This window comes from Phragmites australis, chromosome 24 (assembly GCF_958298935.1).
Source record: "Phragmites australis chromosome 24, lpPhrAust1.1, whole genome shotgun sequence".
NCBI lineage: Eukaryota > Viridiplantae > Streptophyta > Magnoliopsida > Poales > Poaceae > Phragmites > Phragmites australis.
Genome location: NC_084944.1, coordinates 17,236,176 through 17,253,726, shown reverse-complemented (window position 1 = coordinate 17,253,726; position 17,551 = coordinate 17,236,176). Strand labels below are relative to the sequence as shown.

Below are 17,551 nucleotides of genomic sequence, written 5' to 3'. Positions count from 1 at the left end.
TCTTTTATTTATTCTGTATTGAAAAAGATAACTCATTTATTTGTAAGAGGGGTAGTATTTATTAAACAAGAGTAAGAAGAGAAAAAAAAATATATAAAAATTCAAAAATAATTTATATTTAGAAAATAGTTGAAGAGGCTAAAACAAAACTTATATTTAGAAAATAATTGAGAGGCTAAAAAGAACCTACATTCACAATCAAAAGAGTATACATGAGCTTAAAAAAAAAAAAGTCTACATGTCCATCTCGGCTCCATACCAGCGCGGCCCAGGCCCAAGCACTCTCTGGTATGGCCGGCCGCCTCACCGCGGGCGAGCGGCGGCGCGACGTTCTCCCACCCATTCCCCTCGCTGCCAGAGCCGCCGTCGCCGTTTCTTGGGGACTCTCGCAGCAGCAGCGTGCGTGATCCGTGTGGGAAAAGATTCCTCCTCGTCCGCGGCCTCGGCTCAAGAAGACGCGCAGGCCCGGTGCTAGGTGCGCGCGCCGTTCTCGCGGAGTCGCCAGGCGGCGCGTCATCGCCAGGCTGACGCTTCCGCGATGCAGGAGGTCCTGAGGTTTCTTTCCCTGCCTCCAATTTTTTTCTTGCCGTGATTGATCCAGGCAGCCATCTGCGAGAACGAATTGGTTCTGGTTTTGGGATTCAGAAGCGGAACATTCTTGCTCTGTTAGCTCTGGTGAATGGTGATGATATTGATTCACAAAGGAATCTTGATGGAACTCTTTAATTCGAGATACGAGACTTCTAAAACTCACCTGAGTGTGTTCCGGGCTGTCAACACCCGATCTTTGGTGTGTCCGATATCCCTCTCTTCTCCATCTCCGGCGAGGTTTAGGGTTAGGGCTGGGCTGAGGTTAAGGGCCCGGGGTTCATCGTTTCCCCGGTCTTAGAGGGATGTCCGGGAGGGAGGCCAGCTCGGCGGTGGCAGCAGGCGGTGGGGGCATCGCCTGCCGTGGTGGTGGAGGACTGGCGGTGTGCGGGCGGGAGCGGCCGGAGACAAGGAAAGATGGCGGGGCAGGGGTGGGACGAGTCGGGAGAGAGGGAGGATCATAAGAGGGGGTTATGATGCTAGGGTTATACTTGGTGGGGAAGATGTAGGACCTTTGTTCGAGATCTAGCAGATAAAAAGATCGAGTACTAATTGAGCCTTCTAGATAACTGCAACTACAGATACGAGTACAACGATGTCAATTTTATCAGCATCGAAAGCAAACCCACGGAAATTCGGTGAAAGTCTTAGGTTCATATGATTGGGAAATGGGCACGGGAAGATTACTTTCATTTCCCTAGAAAAAAGAGATTAGTTCCATTCCGCAAAAAGGAAAAAGAACTGACTACTTCCTTATTACTGTTACACAAACTTTATACAAGAACAACAACAATAACAATAAAGCCTTTGTCCAAGCAAGTTAAGGTAGGCTAGAATTAAACCCATAAGATCCAACTACAAAAATGAGAAAAGAATAATGATAATAACTGTACTAGTAATAGTAAAAAATAAAATAATAATAGTACAAGAAGACTGAAATATAAGTTATGGTTCTGACACGTGGATTGCTAACTTCCACGCGCTTTTATCCGTAGATAGTTCTTTAGGGATATTCTATTCCTTCATATCTCTCTTTACAGACTCCTCCCATGTTAGGTTTAGTCGACTCTTGCTTCTCTTCACATTATACGCAAACTTTATATATCTAAAAAGTCTGTTTACGATGCATTTCCCTTTCCCTTCCAAAGGACAAGTTTTCATTTTTATGTCCATGTTGTGATGAATGGATAGTTAAGTTATGGCCTAAGAGAAATAGGGAAATCATAATTTTGTCTATGATTCTGGCAGATGTGGAGAACGCTTTGGATCGTTTTAGATTCGAAATAAATGTTGTAAAAGAATATATATGTGTAACCTGCGGGATTTATGTATTCTAGGTATATTGTGGATACTATCAGGGGCTTGAACCAGCATACCCATGTATACAAGTTTTAGAGCACATTTTAACAGACCTAGTTTTACCAATAAACATCCGGAACTAAATACAAATTTTATGTTTGATTTATGTATCAAAGTTCTTTCTTAAGTTTAAAATTATACTGATTGTGAAACATAAACACCTCACGCTGAACTCTTATGCAGACTTGACCGGGAAAAAAGAACCCCTCTTACGCAGGCTTGGTTTGTCAGTTGCCATTTGTAACCGAGACAGGATAGACAGGAGATACAGGAAAAAGAAATCATCAAATCACACTAGAAAAGAGTGCAGTGTTCAAATATATGTGCTGTGAGATGGGCATCAGGTACTTCCAGATAAAACTATCAAGTATTCTAACGACCCAATTTTTGTAACTTGATGGGGCAGGGTTCCTATTTCATTAATTATAATTATGCCTCTTTTACTCTCTCTAGTGAGGTAGTTGCATTCTTGCTGCGAAGGACAGTGTAGCTGAGCAGTTTCGTGGGGTCTTGTCTAGCTGCAATTTCAAATTACAGTACCTATCTGGGGCATGGTTGTCCATTTATTGGGAGTTGGGGACCACAAAAATGCTGGGGAAATTCAAAGGAAGGAAGTAACTGAATTTGATAATCTTAATATGTTAATGAACATATTTTTGAGCTTTTAAAATTTCTAATTAGATGGTGTAGAGACGCCGTGAAAGTGAATTTGTGCTTCAACGTTTTTTTTTTTATCTGAGAAGCACTTTTAGTTGACTCCTGTTGTATGTTCAGTTCAATAGTGAATTCCATAGCATTTTCCAGTAAGTTTCATTTCAACTCTCCGCAAGTTGCAATAGCATTTCTCTGGTTACCCAGATTCCCTGAATCTACATCATAATTTATAAATGTGATGTCCCCTGGTTGGTTCCAACATGTTGTGTTGTGTCATATGGTGGGCGTGTCTATGTCACTTTTATGAATTCTCACCAAATTTTCTAACTTCACTACTACTAAGGCAAGCAGAGCGTGGTGTAAGACTGTTAGTTCTATGGACTTTGTAGGTACAGTCTGACTCCCATGTACAAAATGAAAATCTGTCAGTCAGACCAAAGTCATGCCTAACCTTAAAAATCAAAATCCCATCTTTGTCAATGCAGAAAGAGCAGTAGGTTCAAACAAGGGGCGACCAGGACAGCAGCAAATAAAAATGAAACATGGATATTCATCATCTGCCAACACGAACAAGTTGACCACATGGCGACTTTCACCATAGGAAAGACACAAACTTTATATATGTATCCAATAAATTAAGGTGGTTACATCCAGGCCAATATCCTTTTAGTTGTGATAGATGGATAGTTAAGTTGTGTCCTATGAGAAATAGGGAAACTGGGAAAGCATAATTTCTTCTATGATTGTGGCAGATGTGGACACGTCTTTGGATGGTTTTAGATTGCAAAAATATGTTGTAAAAGAGTATATATGTGCAAGTGCAACCTGCGCAATTTATGTATTCTGGGGATTTTGTAGATACTGTTAGGAGCTTGAGATAGCATACCCATGAATACAAGTTCTAGAGCACATTTTAACAGACCTAATTTTACCAATAAAAATCCTCAATTAAATAGAAGTGTTATGCTTAGTTCTTTAGGACTTATTCATAGCATGTAAGTTCTTTCTTGAGTTTAGATAATCGTGATTGTTTAAACATGAAATACGCTCCTGTTACACACCTAATGCTGAACCCTTATGCAGGTTTGGCTTGTTAGCTACCATTCATACCTGAGATAAGACACAGGAACAGCAAATCGCACTAGAAAATAGTGCCATGATGTCTCTAGAGATGGCCATCAGGTACTTCCAGATAGAACTACACCAAGTACACTAAAGATCAAATGTTTGTTCTTTAACGGAGCTGGTGATCATTCCTTGTGTTCTTTTGGTTAGTTACATTTGTTGCTGCAAAGGACAAGCTTAGCAGAGCTGTTTTGTGGGGTTTTGTGAGGCAGCCAGGCTACAATCTGAAGGTAAGTTCTACCTGGGGCATGCAATGTCATTTATTAGGATTGCGAAAGGTGTTGGAAATCTAAAGCAATGATGTATGTAGATTTTTCCAATGTCATTTATTAGGATTGCGAAAGGTGTTGGAAACACCTTTAAAATTTACTGGACATTGCCTTGAGCTTTTAAAACAAGTAAAAAAACAGCTCTGCTACGCGGGTCATTTATTAGATGAATTTTACTGGACATTGCCTTGAGCTTTTAAAACAAGTAAAAAAATTGTTATTAAACTGATTTTTCCATGTTTTTCTTTTCCTATGTGGAATGGAAATATGTTTGCTCCACCATTCGTAGAAAATATTCATACTTTTATCTATCTCCTGTTATATATCTTTTTAAGAGCGCCGTGTAGAACCAGATTGTAGTCCTTGCAAGCATGCCTACACGGAACTAACCAGATCTGTAGTTCTTTGCATGCTGCAATGCCATTCTCTGGTTGCTCAGATTTCCTCGACCTACTTCGTAACTTATAAATGCAATGTTCTGTTGTTGGTTCTGACGTCTTAGGTCATATGGCTGTTCTGTACATTTTAGTGTGGCAGCTCATATGGTGGTGGGCATGGCTGAAATCTGAAGTATTAAGGCGTGCAGAGGGTGGTGTAGTAAGATGGTAACACGTGACCTTTGCGAGTCCAGTCTGACTTCCATGTACGAAAACAACACCAGTCAGTCAGACCATAAGGCATGCCTAATCTTAAACAACATCAACATTCCATCTTTGTCAACGAAGAAAGAGCTAGCTAGTAGCTTCTTACAAAGGGCCAATCATGACAGGGACGATCATCTGTCAACATGAAGAATTGACCACGTAGCAACCTTCACCATAAGAAAAACACAAACTTTAATTTATATATGTATCCAATAAATTAAGTTTGCTACATCCAGGCCAATATCCTTAGAACAAAAGCTTTATTGTATAAGCTGGAGGCCTGTAAGAGCTGATCAGTACTCAAGATACCAAAAGAGGTAAGGAGCCATGCAACATCACATAACAATAGATGTAGGCCAACTAACTATGCTTCATCTCTCACCAATCTTTCTATGCCTTGATATCCTCTTTGCCAGGAGGAAACTTGCGGAACTTGGGGAAGAAGAAGGGCTTCTTCTTGATGAAGGGGAGGAGCTTCTTGAACTTCTCAGGGTCCGTCTCAGGGTTCTGGGTCTTCTGGTCGGCAGGAGGATGGTAGATCGGAGTAGGTGTCGGGTGTGAGTACTCTGGAGTGGGTGGCTTGTACGTCGGCATGGGTGTTGGGTGGTACACCGGCACGTGCGTTGGCGGCTTGTACTCTGGCACCGGTTTCTTGGGGATGTGAGGGATCACGATGGGTTTCTTGGGGATGTGAGGGATCACGATGGGCTTCTTGTGGAAGAGGTGCTTCTTGTGGGAAGGGTCGCAGAGGAATGCCGAGGCGCACTCTTTGGACGAGTAGTGCATTTTGCCAGCGACTGCAATGAAGGTCTTCTTCTTGTCGTTGTCGCTGGATGGCTGGACGATCCAGGATGGCTCCTGCCCAGGGCATGGCTGATTGGCCGTGCTGTGGAGCTGTGCGAAACAGTCCTGCTTCAGCTCGCCGTCCTCACGGAGGAGGTCAGCCGCGAGGGGGACGCTGAAGGTGCCAGACTTGTCAACCTTGCCGACGGCCTTGGTTTCGAACACACCGTGGGCGTCCTTGCATTTGACTGCCACTTGAAGGCCTGAAGAAACGAAGGCAGCATTGTCAGGTAACCTTCCGAACAAGCTTCTGAAAACTCAAGAAGTTGCCTAGCAAAATGGCATAGTTGGAGCATAAGAACGTACCCTTGAAGACAGCCTCAGCTTTCATGTTCTTCCTGGTGCAGTCGGCGCACTTGGCCAAGCCGACGACCATGGAGGCCGCCTCACCCGCAGCAGCATCGGCGAACACTGCTGCTAACAGGACGGCGCAGACACCGACAAGCAGGCCTCGAGACAGAGCCCCCATTGTGGAAGCTTGGCTGGTTCTTGCGTGTTCACAAGTGGTTGTCAAGACTCAACTAGGTAAGCACTGGATGGATGGAGATCAAGGAGAGCCCTTGGCCGGTTTATATAGGGTTCCAGGTGACTGAGCTCAACCGAAGCATTTGGCAGAAGTTAAGTGAAACCAGTGATCAAGGAGCTACCAAAATCTGGCACCGGCTTTGCAGATTTGGGAGTTAATGCCGTTCCAAGTTGATCATCCTCTGTCTGATCCACAGATCTACCTGGCTACCAGGCTAACCACATCTTTGTGTGTTAACCTCCACGCATGCAGAGATCAACAACAATTGGCTGCATTTAAGGAACAATTATTGTTGACTTTTGTTGGAATTTTTGCTATAGTTGTCACTTGTAGTAGATTGTGACTAGATGAAATGGGTGTAGCTTAGCATCTGGAGCATAGGAATTTTGGTCCAACGATCACCTGAATATGTGATGGATGGTACCTACTTTTTGTAGGCTTGCCAAGATAGGGAAAAGTGTTGTTATCTTCAGCTCAACTGTATATGTTTGCATCTGGTAGGGTGATGTAGACTGTGGAGTAGTGTGATTATCGTTTAACGACATGCTTGATTGTCAAAATCTACCTTCCCTCCAACCCCATCTAATGTTCACAATTTCCAGAAGCTCGAAGCAAAAATGTTCACAACCTCTCTGTTCCGCGGGCCCGTTAGCAAGTGCTCTTCATCTCATCCTCACGGTAGACCCTCTTTACTCGAGTGCAATGCAAGCTCTCAAGCTGGACTGTTGCACTAGATATGCCCCCATTTATTTCTCTACACAAGCTGAGTAATCCTGAAGGAGTGTCACACTTACAGTGGGCCCCACGCGTGCCAATCATTCGTCCGCTTTCTATATATAGGAGAGTATCGGACGTGACTGTCCTTTTTTCCTTTCCCGCTGTAGCAAACAACAAGCATAATGATGCGAAAAACCCTTTCCCTCAAACGGGCTACATATCGGAAGATAATTAACACTGAAATCAGCAACAAGACCTTTTGAGTCAAAAGTTACTGAAACTGATTTGGAGGCTTGCATTTGAAGTTCGAATTCTGTGCTTAAAAGTTTTCTCAAATTCTTGCCGAAAGATGAAGTGTGCAGGCGAAATTTTTTGGCCTCGAGTCGAAATGTCGAATTTGGAGGGTTGAAAGCTTAAGGGGAGAATGAAGAGCCAAAAAGGGAGAACAACCAGCGAAAAACTTTGTAAGGTGCGCAGATTTTAGCCGTCACTTGAAGTATTACGTGTTAGCCATTTGTGTGGAAGTACATTGTGCTTTGCACTAGCCTGTTGGTCCTTTGTTGGCCTTCATGTTCCTGCACAACAGTCACCCTTAGCAGTCTTGGAACACTTCAAGCGTGATTTGTTTGACAGTTCCTTTCTTCGTGGAGATCATTATTATTATTCTCTGCTGGAGGATATGGACATCTGGCAATGATCTCATATTCAATAATCAAGTTTAGCCTTCTCTCAATGGCCGCAAAGTTGAAATTCAAACACGTGTTTGCCATGGTTATCCACAAGGCAAAAGCTGGATGGTTACCTCACATTAGTGACGGGCTAGATTCCATCATGTAATTTTTCGTTTTATGGTCGTGTACGTCATATTCCATAAAAAAATCACATTGTGCACAAGGTTTTGTTCTTTCTTAAGTATGCATTATACACAAGTGGTGGCATCTTTGGGTCATTTCCCAAGGAGCAAAGGTTCCAACGGGAGGTATAGCCTCTACTACTCTCATCTCTTTGCCTTTCATCACGTGTATATTTTCTTCGGTCACCACACCCTGTTTTCTCTAATTTGAAAAGTAAGATTATCTCTTGACAAACGAAAATTATCAAAATCCACTAGGTGTCAACCCAAGCATTAGATGGTCGCTCAATGAACAAAACATTTTTATTATAAAGAAACAATATTAAGGAATAGCATCACTACTACGGAAATAATTTAGTGGGACACTCTTATACAGACGGTTCTGTGCAGCCGTTTGTGCAAATATTATCATAGAGGCTTTAAACAAGAATCGTATGTGATAATGACAAGATCCCTCCAAAAGTGGTGAGACACTTTTAGTACAAACGGTTCCTATTGAGAACCATCTGTATTAATATTACAGACGACTCTAATTACGAGTCGTCTATGATATTGATACAGATGGCTCTAAATTGGAGCCGTCTGTAATATTAATACAGACGGCTCGTATTTGGAGTTGTCTGTAATAAAAAGGATATCACGGCTTGCTCCAAACAGGAACCATCCGTATAATTAATATAGACGACTCGTATTTGGAGCCGTCTGAGAAAATATGCGAAAGCTTGATTGGTCTTTTACTTAATATTCTAGGCAAGACAAAGGACGACCTCAATGCAAGGCTTGACTTGGTTGATTTGAAGCTCAGACCCGAGTTGGCACTTGAACCCTCCGAAAAAGATAGAACGAGGCTTCCTCCTGCTTGCTATAATATGAAAAAGGCTAAGAGAACCATACTGTGCTGGTACTTGTACGGTGTGAAAGTTTCGTCCGGTTACTCCGCCAACATCTCGAAACTTGTTTCGATGCAAGATTTTTAATTAGTTGGCATGAAGTCCCATGATTGCCTTGTGTTGATGACACAAATGCTTCTCGTTGCAATCCGAAATATCCAGCCGACCTATCTCTGAGACACAATCACCAAGTTGTGTTACTTCTTCAACATAATTTCTCAAAAGGTCATCGATCCCGAAGTACTTGATGTTTTACAGGTCGATTTGGTGAAGACACTGTGTCATCTTGAGATGAACTTTCCTCCGTCGTTTTTTGATATCATGGAACATGTTATTGTTCACCTCGTGAGAGAGATGAAGATATGCGGCCCAGTATTTCTATGTTAGATGTACCAGTTTGATAGGTACATGGGAATTCTCAAGAAGTATGTACGTAATCGATCTCGTTCGGAGGGTAGCATTGTCGAAGAATACAGAACATAAGAGGTTGTTGAGTTCTGCATCAATTACATGAAGCAGCTCAAACCAATTGGTGTGCACATGTCTCGCTATGAGGGGAGACTGGATGGGAAGGGGACCATAGATAGGAAATCAATCATTACTGACTTTGCCACGTTCTCTAAAGCCTATTTCACGGTCTTGCAATACATAGCTGAAGTATCCCTGCATATCGACATGCATAAGGATGTGCTATGCAGAGAGAATCAAGGTCGTACGGAGGCTTGCATCACAAAACAACACAACCGCAGCTTTAACAACTGGTTGACAGCACGATTCAGTAATAATAGTTCAACAAAGGATAATATTGGCTAGTTGGCAAGATGGCCAAGTCACACAGTCGTGATATTTGAAGTATACAATATAAATGGATACACCTTTTATACCAAAGCATAGGATAGTAAGAGCACGGTATAGAATAATGGTGTGCTTATAGATGCCTTCTAGGACAAATGTGGAGTCTGTGCGTATTATGGGTACATAGAGGAGATTTGGGAACTCGACTATGTACATTTCAAGATTCCTATCTTTCGGTGCCGTTGGGTCGCACTCTCAAGTGTTAAGATAGACAAGTACAGATGACTACTGTCGACCTTGAACGTGCCACATACAAAGACGAACCATTTGTACTCGCCAAGCAAGTTGTCCATGTCTTTTATGTGCAAGACGCGGTAAATCCAAAGCTTCACGTAGTACTTTAGGGAGAAAGAAGGGTTGTTAGAGTTGAGAATGTCGTAGACGAAGAAGAGTATAATCAATTTGATGAGTACCCTCTTGGAGATGGCATCACCCTTAATGAAGAACAACTTCCGACTAGGGTCGCTTGCTATCTGTGCGTCAATCATCAAGAAGGGCTGCTTGTTAAAGCTATATGATGTTACTCGATTATTATGTACCTATATATTGCAATTTAATATGTAAAAAAGAATTAGTTATGAATTTACTTAGAAGTTTGATCTCATTAATTTGGAGTTAGTATGAATTATTTATGAATTTTGCTAGTTTTAGTTCAATTTAATATTTAGGTTTAATGTTCAAGTTAAATTTTTGGTTACAGTAAAAAGAATGATACCTACACTATATGATAGTACAGAAATTTACATAAAAATTTCGTCTCATTTGGATTATGTATGAATTATTTATAAATTTTGCAAGTTTTAATGATTCTGGAAAATCAATAGTACAGACGGCTTTTACTATAGAACTGTCTGTACTAATATATTGGTACAGACGGGTTGAAGTTATAACCCGTTTGTAATATATTAGTACAGGCGGCTTTTACTATAGAATCATCTGTACTTAAGCCACTATATATACTGTTCTGTCCAACTCGTGCCGCACCAAGTTCTCCAAAAAACCCTAGCCACCTCTTGTGCTCCTCCCGGCCGGTGACAGTGATCATGCTCCACCCCATCGACCCTTCCTTCCCGGTGAGTCCTGTTGGGGAACGGGTAGGCTACGCTAGCACAAAATAAATTTTCTCTACCGCGTTCAACCAGGAAGCCATGCGAGTAGGGGATCATGAATCGTTACCACTTGACGAGCAATGCAGCGGAAGAAGAGTTGGAGCAGACCAATCCAACGTCATGCGCATCAAGCAGTCGATCGTCAGCCTCATCCCGAGCACGTCTTGAGCACCTTCCGAGTACTCGCGAGTACGTCTCGAGTACTCCCAAGCACAACCCGAGTACCTCCGAGCAGGACCCGAGTACCCCCGAGCACGTCCCGAGCACCCCCGAGCACGTCCCGAGCACCCCCGAGCACGTCCCGAGCACTCCCGAGGACGTCCCGAGCACCCCTGAGCACGTCCCGAGCACCCCCGAGCAGATCAGCACCGCAATAGTAGCAGCGCCTCTACGGTATCCACACGTACAAGGATGGAATCGCCGTACGCCGGTGTGCTAGCACCGCGCGCCCGGCTAGGGTTTCGAAGGGAGTTCGGGAATAGGAGGTGGCCAGGGTTTTGGTGGCAAGATCTGTTTTCGGAAAGACTCTTGCGCCTTGGCCCCTGCCTATTCTTATATAGAGCACACCAATGGGCCTTTAATCAACATTAAAGCCCATTATGACTCTAAACCCTAATAGACCTTTAATCAGCATTAAAGCCCATTAGCAGATCCAATCCGCAAACTCGATCGCCTCTAGAGCATATCACCAACAATCTCCCACTTGCACTAGAGTCAGTACAAGTTTTATATTCCATCCCCTTAAGTGTGTGACCCGTTAGGTTGATGTGTAAATGGCCGCTATCCGGAAACCCTTTTCTAGAATTGCAAGTCAATAGCGGTACCTAGCAGGACATATTGACTCCCGAATGCACACAAAGATCATATCGGCTGAACCTTGATATACTCATGCACTAATCCCTTTACCACACGATACCAGTCAAGCTCAAGGCGAGATTCGTGCCACCCTTGTGATAGCTCGACCATTCACTCGATCAAGTAGTGGATTCACCATGATTAACTCTTTAATCACATTGGCATGGCCATGCACTTTCCAATCCAACTACCTCAAGGGGCCCAGAGATATCTCTCCCGTTATTTAGGAGGGGTAAATTCCATCTTGATCACTCACATCCCACGACATGTTTCATAACATACCCGAAAGCAACCTTTATAACTACTCAGTTACGGAATAGCGTTTGGAAGCCCCTAAGTGTGTTACTACACATTCTGGAATCAATGATGATCTCAGGTCAAAGGATTCTGTAGGTACACCATTTGAGATAACAACTGATGGCACATTAAAAATAACAATCCCAGCAGTATCTCAGGGTGGGTCTATCCAACATCATGTTCTCTAACATGTGTCCATATTACTGATTTGATATCTCCATATCTATGATTCGTGAAACATGATCATCATTCAGTCAAATGTGCTAATATATAAATCATTATTATCTCACATAATGATATGAGATTAGGGACTATTTAGAACAACAACATAAAAACAAAGAGTTTCACAAACAAGTCACATACTTGCTGATCAATGTAAATGATAATTATTCATGGAACCAGATAACAATTATCCAAAAGTACATTAGCATAGACAGAACACATTCTCTCACATGCACTAGAGTCTATCTCGCAAGTATCTAATACCCATAGAGCTCAAGTGTGCCTCATGCTTGGGCTGTGGGAGAGGCTTCGTCAACGGATCAGCAATATTCGAATCCGTGTGCACCTTGCATATCTTTACATCACCTCTATCAATAATCTCTCGAATGAAGTGATAGCGCCGAAGTATGTGCTTGGACTTTTGGTGCGACCTAGGCTCCTTGGCTTGTGCAATGGCACCACTATTGTCACAATAGAGGTCCATTGGACTGGACGCACTAGGGACCACACCCAACTCAGAAACAAATTTTCTTATCCAAACAGCCTCTTTTGCAGCTTCCGAAGCTGCGATATACTTGGCCTCCGTCGTGGAATCAGCAACCGTTTCTTGCTTTGAACTCTTCCAACTCACCGCACCTCCATTGAGGTAAAACACAAAACCAGACTGCGATCTCGAATCGTCCTTGTCGGTTTGGAAGCTAGCATCGGTGTAACCATTTACAACGAGCTCCTCCTCACCTCCATAGACTAGGAACATATCCTTAGTTCTTCTCATGTACTTGAGGATACTCTTTACTATAGCCCAGTGACATTCACCTAGGTTCGATTGATATCTGCTCGTAACACTTAGAGCATAGGAGACATCTGGGCGTGTACAAAATATAGCATACATGATGGACCTGATAGCAAAAGCATACGGGATCGCACTCATCCTCTCGAGCTCATCAGATGTCATGACATTGATTCTTGCTGAGAGTGATGCCATGTGACATTGGCAAGAAACCTTTCTTGGAATCCTGCATATTGAACCGATTCAATACCTTGTCAATGTACGTGCTCTGGCTTAATCCGATTAGCCTTCTCGACCTATCTCTATAGATCTTTATGCCCAATATGTATGCTGCCTCTCCTAAATCTTTCATTGAAAAACTCTTTTGCAATGAAGATTTGATAGCATCGAGCATTGGAATATTATTTCCGATCAATAATATGTCATCCACATATAAGACCAGAAACACAAGTGCGCTCCCACTAGTCCTTTTGTAAACACAAGGCTCTTCTTCATTCTTGATGAAACCAAACCCTTTGATCACTTCATCAAAACGAAAATTCCAACTCCGAGAAGCTTGCTTTAGTCCATAGATGGACTTTTGCAACTTGCAAATCTTCCCAACATTTTTCGGATCGACAAAACCTTCAGGCTGTGTCATGTACACATCCTCACTTAGGTTTCCATTAAGGAAAGCCGTTTTGACATCTATTTGCCATATCTCATAGTCGAAATATGCAGCAATTGCTAGGAGAATCTGAATAGACTTTAGCATTGCGACGGGCGAAAACATTTCATCATAATCAACACCTTGAATTTGCCTGAAACCTTTCGCCACCAATCGTGCCTTATAGATGTGAACATTTCCATTAACGTCTATCTTTTTCTTAAAAACCCATTTACACTCGATAGTTTTCACACCATCAGGTGGATCGACCAAGTTCCAAACTTGGTTTTCTCGCATGGATTCTAACTCGGATCTCATGGCTCCAAGCCATTTTTCAGAGTCTGGTCCCACCATTGCTTCCGAGTAAGTCTTAGGTTCATCATTGTCCAACAATGATATGTCGTGCTGCTCCGTGGTTAGGAACATAAACCGCTCGGGTGCACGACTGAACCTTTCCGACTGACGTGGGGCTGGTGTCTCGACAACAGGTTCTGCAACATCTTGCATACCGAGTTGTGGTTCAATAGGAGCTGAAACACTTTCACGTGGTTCCCGAATTTCTTCGAGTTGCACCGTGCTCCCACTAACTCTCTTCGCGAGAAATTCTTTCTCAAGAAAAACACCATTCCGGGCGACAAACACTTTGCCTTCTTCCCGGTTATAGAAATAATATCCTTTGGTTTCCCTAGGATACCCCACAAAGAAGCATTTATCAGATTTGGGAGTGAGCTTATCGGACGACAAACGTTTTACATAAGCCTCACAACCCCATATCTTAAGGAAAGACAATCCGGGACGCTTCCCGGTCCATATCTCATATGGTGTCCTCTCTACAGCCTTAGATGGAACCCTGTTTAACGTGAAAGCAGCAGTTTCTAGAGCATATCCCCAGAAGGACAACGGAAGATCAGATTGGCTCATCATCGACCGGACCATGTCTAACAAAGTTCAGTTCCTCCGCTCGGACACCACATTCCATTGTGGCGTACCCGGTGGAGTCAATTGTGGAACGATTCCACTTTGCCTTAGATGATCACCAAATTCACGGCTCAAATATTCACCTCCATGATCTGATCACAGAAATTTAATTGTCTTGCCTATATGATTTTGTACTTCATTCTGGAACTCCTTGAACTTTTCAAAGGATTCAGACTTGTGCCTCATTAGGTAGATGTAACCATATCTACTAAAGTCATCGGTGAAAGTAATGAAGTACTGAAAACCACCTCTAGCTGTAGAACTCATCGGTCCACATACATCTGTATGTACTAGGGCCAATAATTCATTTGACCTCTCACTTTGACCAGTGAAAGACGTCTTAGTCATCTTGCCAAGTAAACAAGACTCGCATGTATCAAATGATTCGAAATCAAATGAATGTAGAAGACCATCTTTATGGAGTTTCTGCATACGCTTCTCGTTTATATGACCTAATCGATAATGCCAAACAAAAGTGGGATTCAAATCATCAAGCCGAGGCTTCTTTGTATCAATGTTATAAATAGTTATATCCTCAAGATCCAATATATATAATCCATTTACTAATGGACAATTACCATAGAGCATACCATTCAAAAATATCGAACAACACTTGTTCTTTATTATGAATTCATAACCATCTTCTTCCAAACATGAAGAAGAGATAATGTTTTTGCCCAAGGCAGGAATATAATAACAAATATTTAATTCCAAAACTAATCCTGAGGGTAGCGATAAGGAGTAAACGCCAACGGCCAACGCAGCAACTTTTGCACCATTGCCGACGCGAGCATCCAATTCACCTCTTGCACACTTCCTAGTCCTTTTCAGTCCCTGCAACGATTTGCAAGTATGAATCATTGATCCGGTATCAAATACCAATGAATCATCAGGACGAGTAGCAAGATTAATTTCAATAACATTTATACCTAAAGAGGAAGTCTTACTTCCCTTCTTCCTTTTGAGTTCTTCCAAGTACAATTTGCAGTTCCTCCGCCAATGACCAGTCTTATGGCAGTGGTGGCAAGTGTCAGAAGCGGCAGGGCTAGCTTTGGGCTTTCCAACAGGTTTAGGCTTAGAACTCGAGATCTCATCCGAAGTTTTAGCCTTGCCCTTGCGCTTTCTCTTCTTGCTATCCTTTTGAACCATCATCACATGACTAGAGCTCTTCTTAATGCTTTCCTCAACAGTTTTAAGCATCCCATGCAATTCAGCCATGTTTTTCTCCATGCTGTTCATATGAAAGTTCAAAATGAACGGCTCGAAGCTCGCAGGGAGCGACTGGAGAATTACATCCGTAGCCAACTCAGGGCTAAGGGGAAAACCAAGTTTTTCCAGGCTCTCAATGTAACCAATCATTTTGATCACATGAGGACTGACTGGACTGCCTTCTGTTAACCTGCACGCAAACAAGGACTTTGAGGTGTTGTACCTCTCGGCCCGAGCTTGGTTCTCAAACATGCCTCGGAGTCCCACAATCATATCATGGGCATCCCTGTTCTCATATTGCTTCTGAAGCTCAGAGGACATACAGGCAAGCATGAGGCAGCTAACATCCAGTGAATTGTTGGTGTGCTTCTCATAAGCCCTCCGATCCGCGGCAGGTGCATTATCAGCTGGTTCATCAGATAGGGGACCTCTAGAACATATTCCTTTTTCTCTTGTTTGAGAACAATTCTCAGATTTCTATACCAATCAATAAAGTTTGTTCTAGAAAGCTTCTCTTTTTCAAGAATCGATCGCAAATTAAAACTGGAAGTGTTACTAGCGGCCGGTGCCATAATCTACAACAGAAAATGCAGGTTCAGCACTATGCCTATGTGAATATTCTATTAAATAATTTAACAAAAGATACTCCACTATATGTGTTTTCCCTCTAACAGCATATAGAGGATCAAGATCCATATCCACTAAGTTCTAGTGAGCTTTGGCATCACTGCTAGAAACTTAGTGACATAGGTAAGCAATGCCTTGCTAATCACATCCCTATGTGACTCTTGTTTGTTGAGTGGCATCGAATGCCCCGGCGCCCAACACCATGCCCCAAAGCCCAAAACCGTTTTGATAGCTTTATCAAGTAAACCAATACTATACGTGTAGATGTCCGACATCCACTCTAACTGGTTAAGATAAATGATGGCACCCTGCTTTTGCAGACCTACCACACAATGATCAAAACCTTTGTAGGTGCAGCTATTGGAAGGGCATCAATTACTCTTGATTTTTCTGAGGGAAACTACTCTATCATGAAAATCATATCCACCACATATAAAACATGAAAGAATAGTATGTCAGGAACATAAAAACATCACAGGCAATCATATTAACTGTGACATAGTATGGCCCCTTCACATGGTGATCTCCATCGCCATGGTTCCTGTCCACCGGGTCATCATGCTTCAAATCTCCATGATCTTGTTCTAGTCTATTACACCTAATAGCACTAGATAAATTACATGAGAAGAAGCATCACAAGTCGACACGCAGGCCGTTATACAATAACGTGACAGCCTTGGGCTGCAATTAACCATGACACGCATGCCATGAAAATTACACGCATGCATCACATATCACAAGGCCATACCAGTCACAACATTCTCTGCAAAAACGAGTTAAGCGTAGAATCGAATTCTAATGTCGTGATGGGATCATGTTATTACAACAATCTATGCGTGTATGCGACGGCGGTCCCGGAAATACATAGATCGCATCTATGAAATCGCTATGAAAATCTCATCGGATCGATCGTATCGAGCCAATTCTGAGTCATTCATAATGCCTCAATTTCCATTAGATCAATCCCATTGATCATCGCGTGAGGTTTTTCCAGAAACGATGATAGCACACACGACCTCGATCTGCTGTTCTCCCGACCATGTCGCGATGCACGCAGTTAGCCCCGATGGTGATTCCAGCCGGTAGGGGCAAGTCGCACGCAAAAACAGGTGGGAGATCGAGCTAATCTTTTTGGCTATGTGGTTCCATCGACTGGCATCTCATCCGATCTCTAATTCACCAAACCAACCGTGCATTGATCAATCCATCATATGAACTGATCAGTAAGACAATAGATCTAATCTATTTCTATCACATATCTTCTATATGTGACTGATCCAGATTGAAAACTACGCAGGATGAATCTGATACCACTGTTGGGGAACGGGTAGGCTACGCTAGCACAAAATAAATTTTCTCTACCGCGTTCAACCAGGAAGCCATGCGAGTAGGGGATCTTGAATCGTTACCACTTGACGAGCAGTGCAGCGGAAGAAGAGTTGGAGCAGACCAATCCAACGTCGTGCGCGTCAAGCAGTCGATCGTCAGCCTCGTC

The 17,551-nt window shown here is 42.7% G+C and overlaps 1 protein-coding gene and 1 long non-coding RNA gene across 4 annotated transcripts; one reads left to right on the top strand and one right to left on the bottom strand.

Annotated features, from left to right (window-relative positions):
- Positions 1–226: 226 nt before the first annotated feature.
- On the top strand, positions 227–6,480 carry LOC133907325 (uncharacterized). 3 transcript variants are annotated; one of them, XR_009907950.1, is made up of 6 exons: positions 227–555; positions 2,131–2,291; positions 3,685–3,783; positions 3,877–3,956; positions 4,876–4,956; positions 5,056–6,480. It is a non-coding gene; the product is annotated as an uncharacterized LOC133907325 (long non-coding RNA). The 3 variants fall into 3 exon arrangements; XR_009907949.1 differs by having other exon boundaries at positions 4,525–4,956; XR_009907948.1 differs by having other exon boundaries at positions 3,877–4,004; positions 4,071–4,956.
- LOC133907324 (proline-rich protein 4-like) lies at positions 4,815–5,951 on the bottom strand. Its single transcript, XM_062349340.1, has 2 exons — positions 5,789–5,951; positions 4,815–5,685 (listed from the first exon to the last, which is right to left on the bottom strand). The coding sequence occupies exons 1-2, from the start codon at positions 5,949–5,951 to the stop codon at positions 5,030–5,032; spliced, it is 819 nt and encodes a 272-aa protein (XP_062205324.1). The 3' UTR covers positions 4,815–5,029.
- Positions 6,481–17,551: the final 11,071 nt, after the last annotated feature.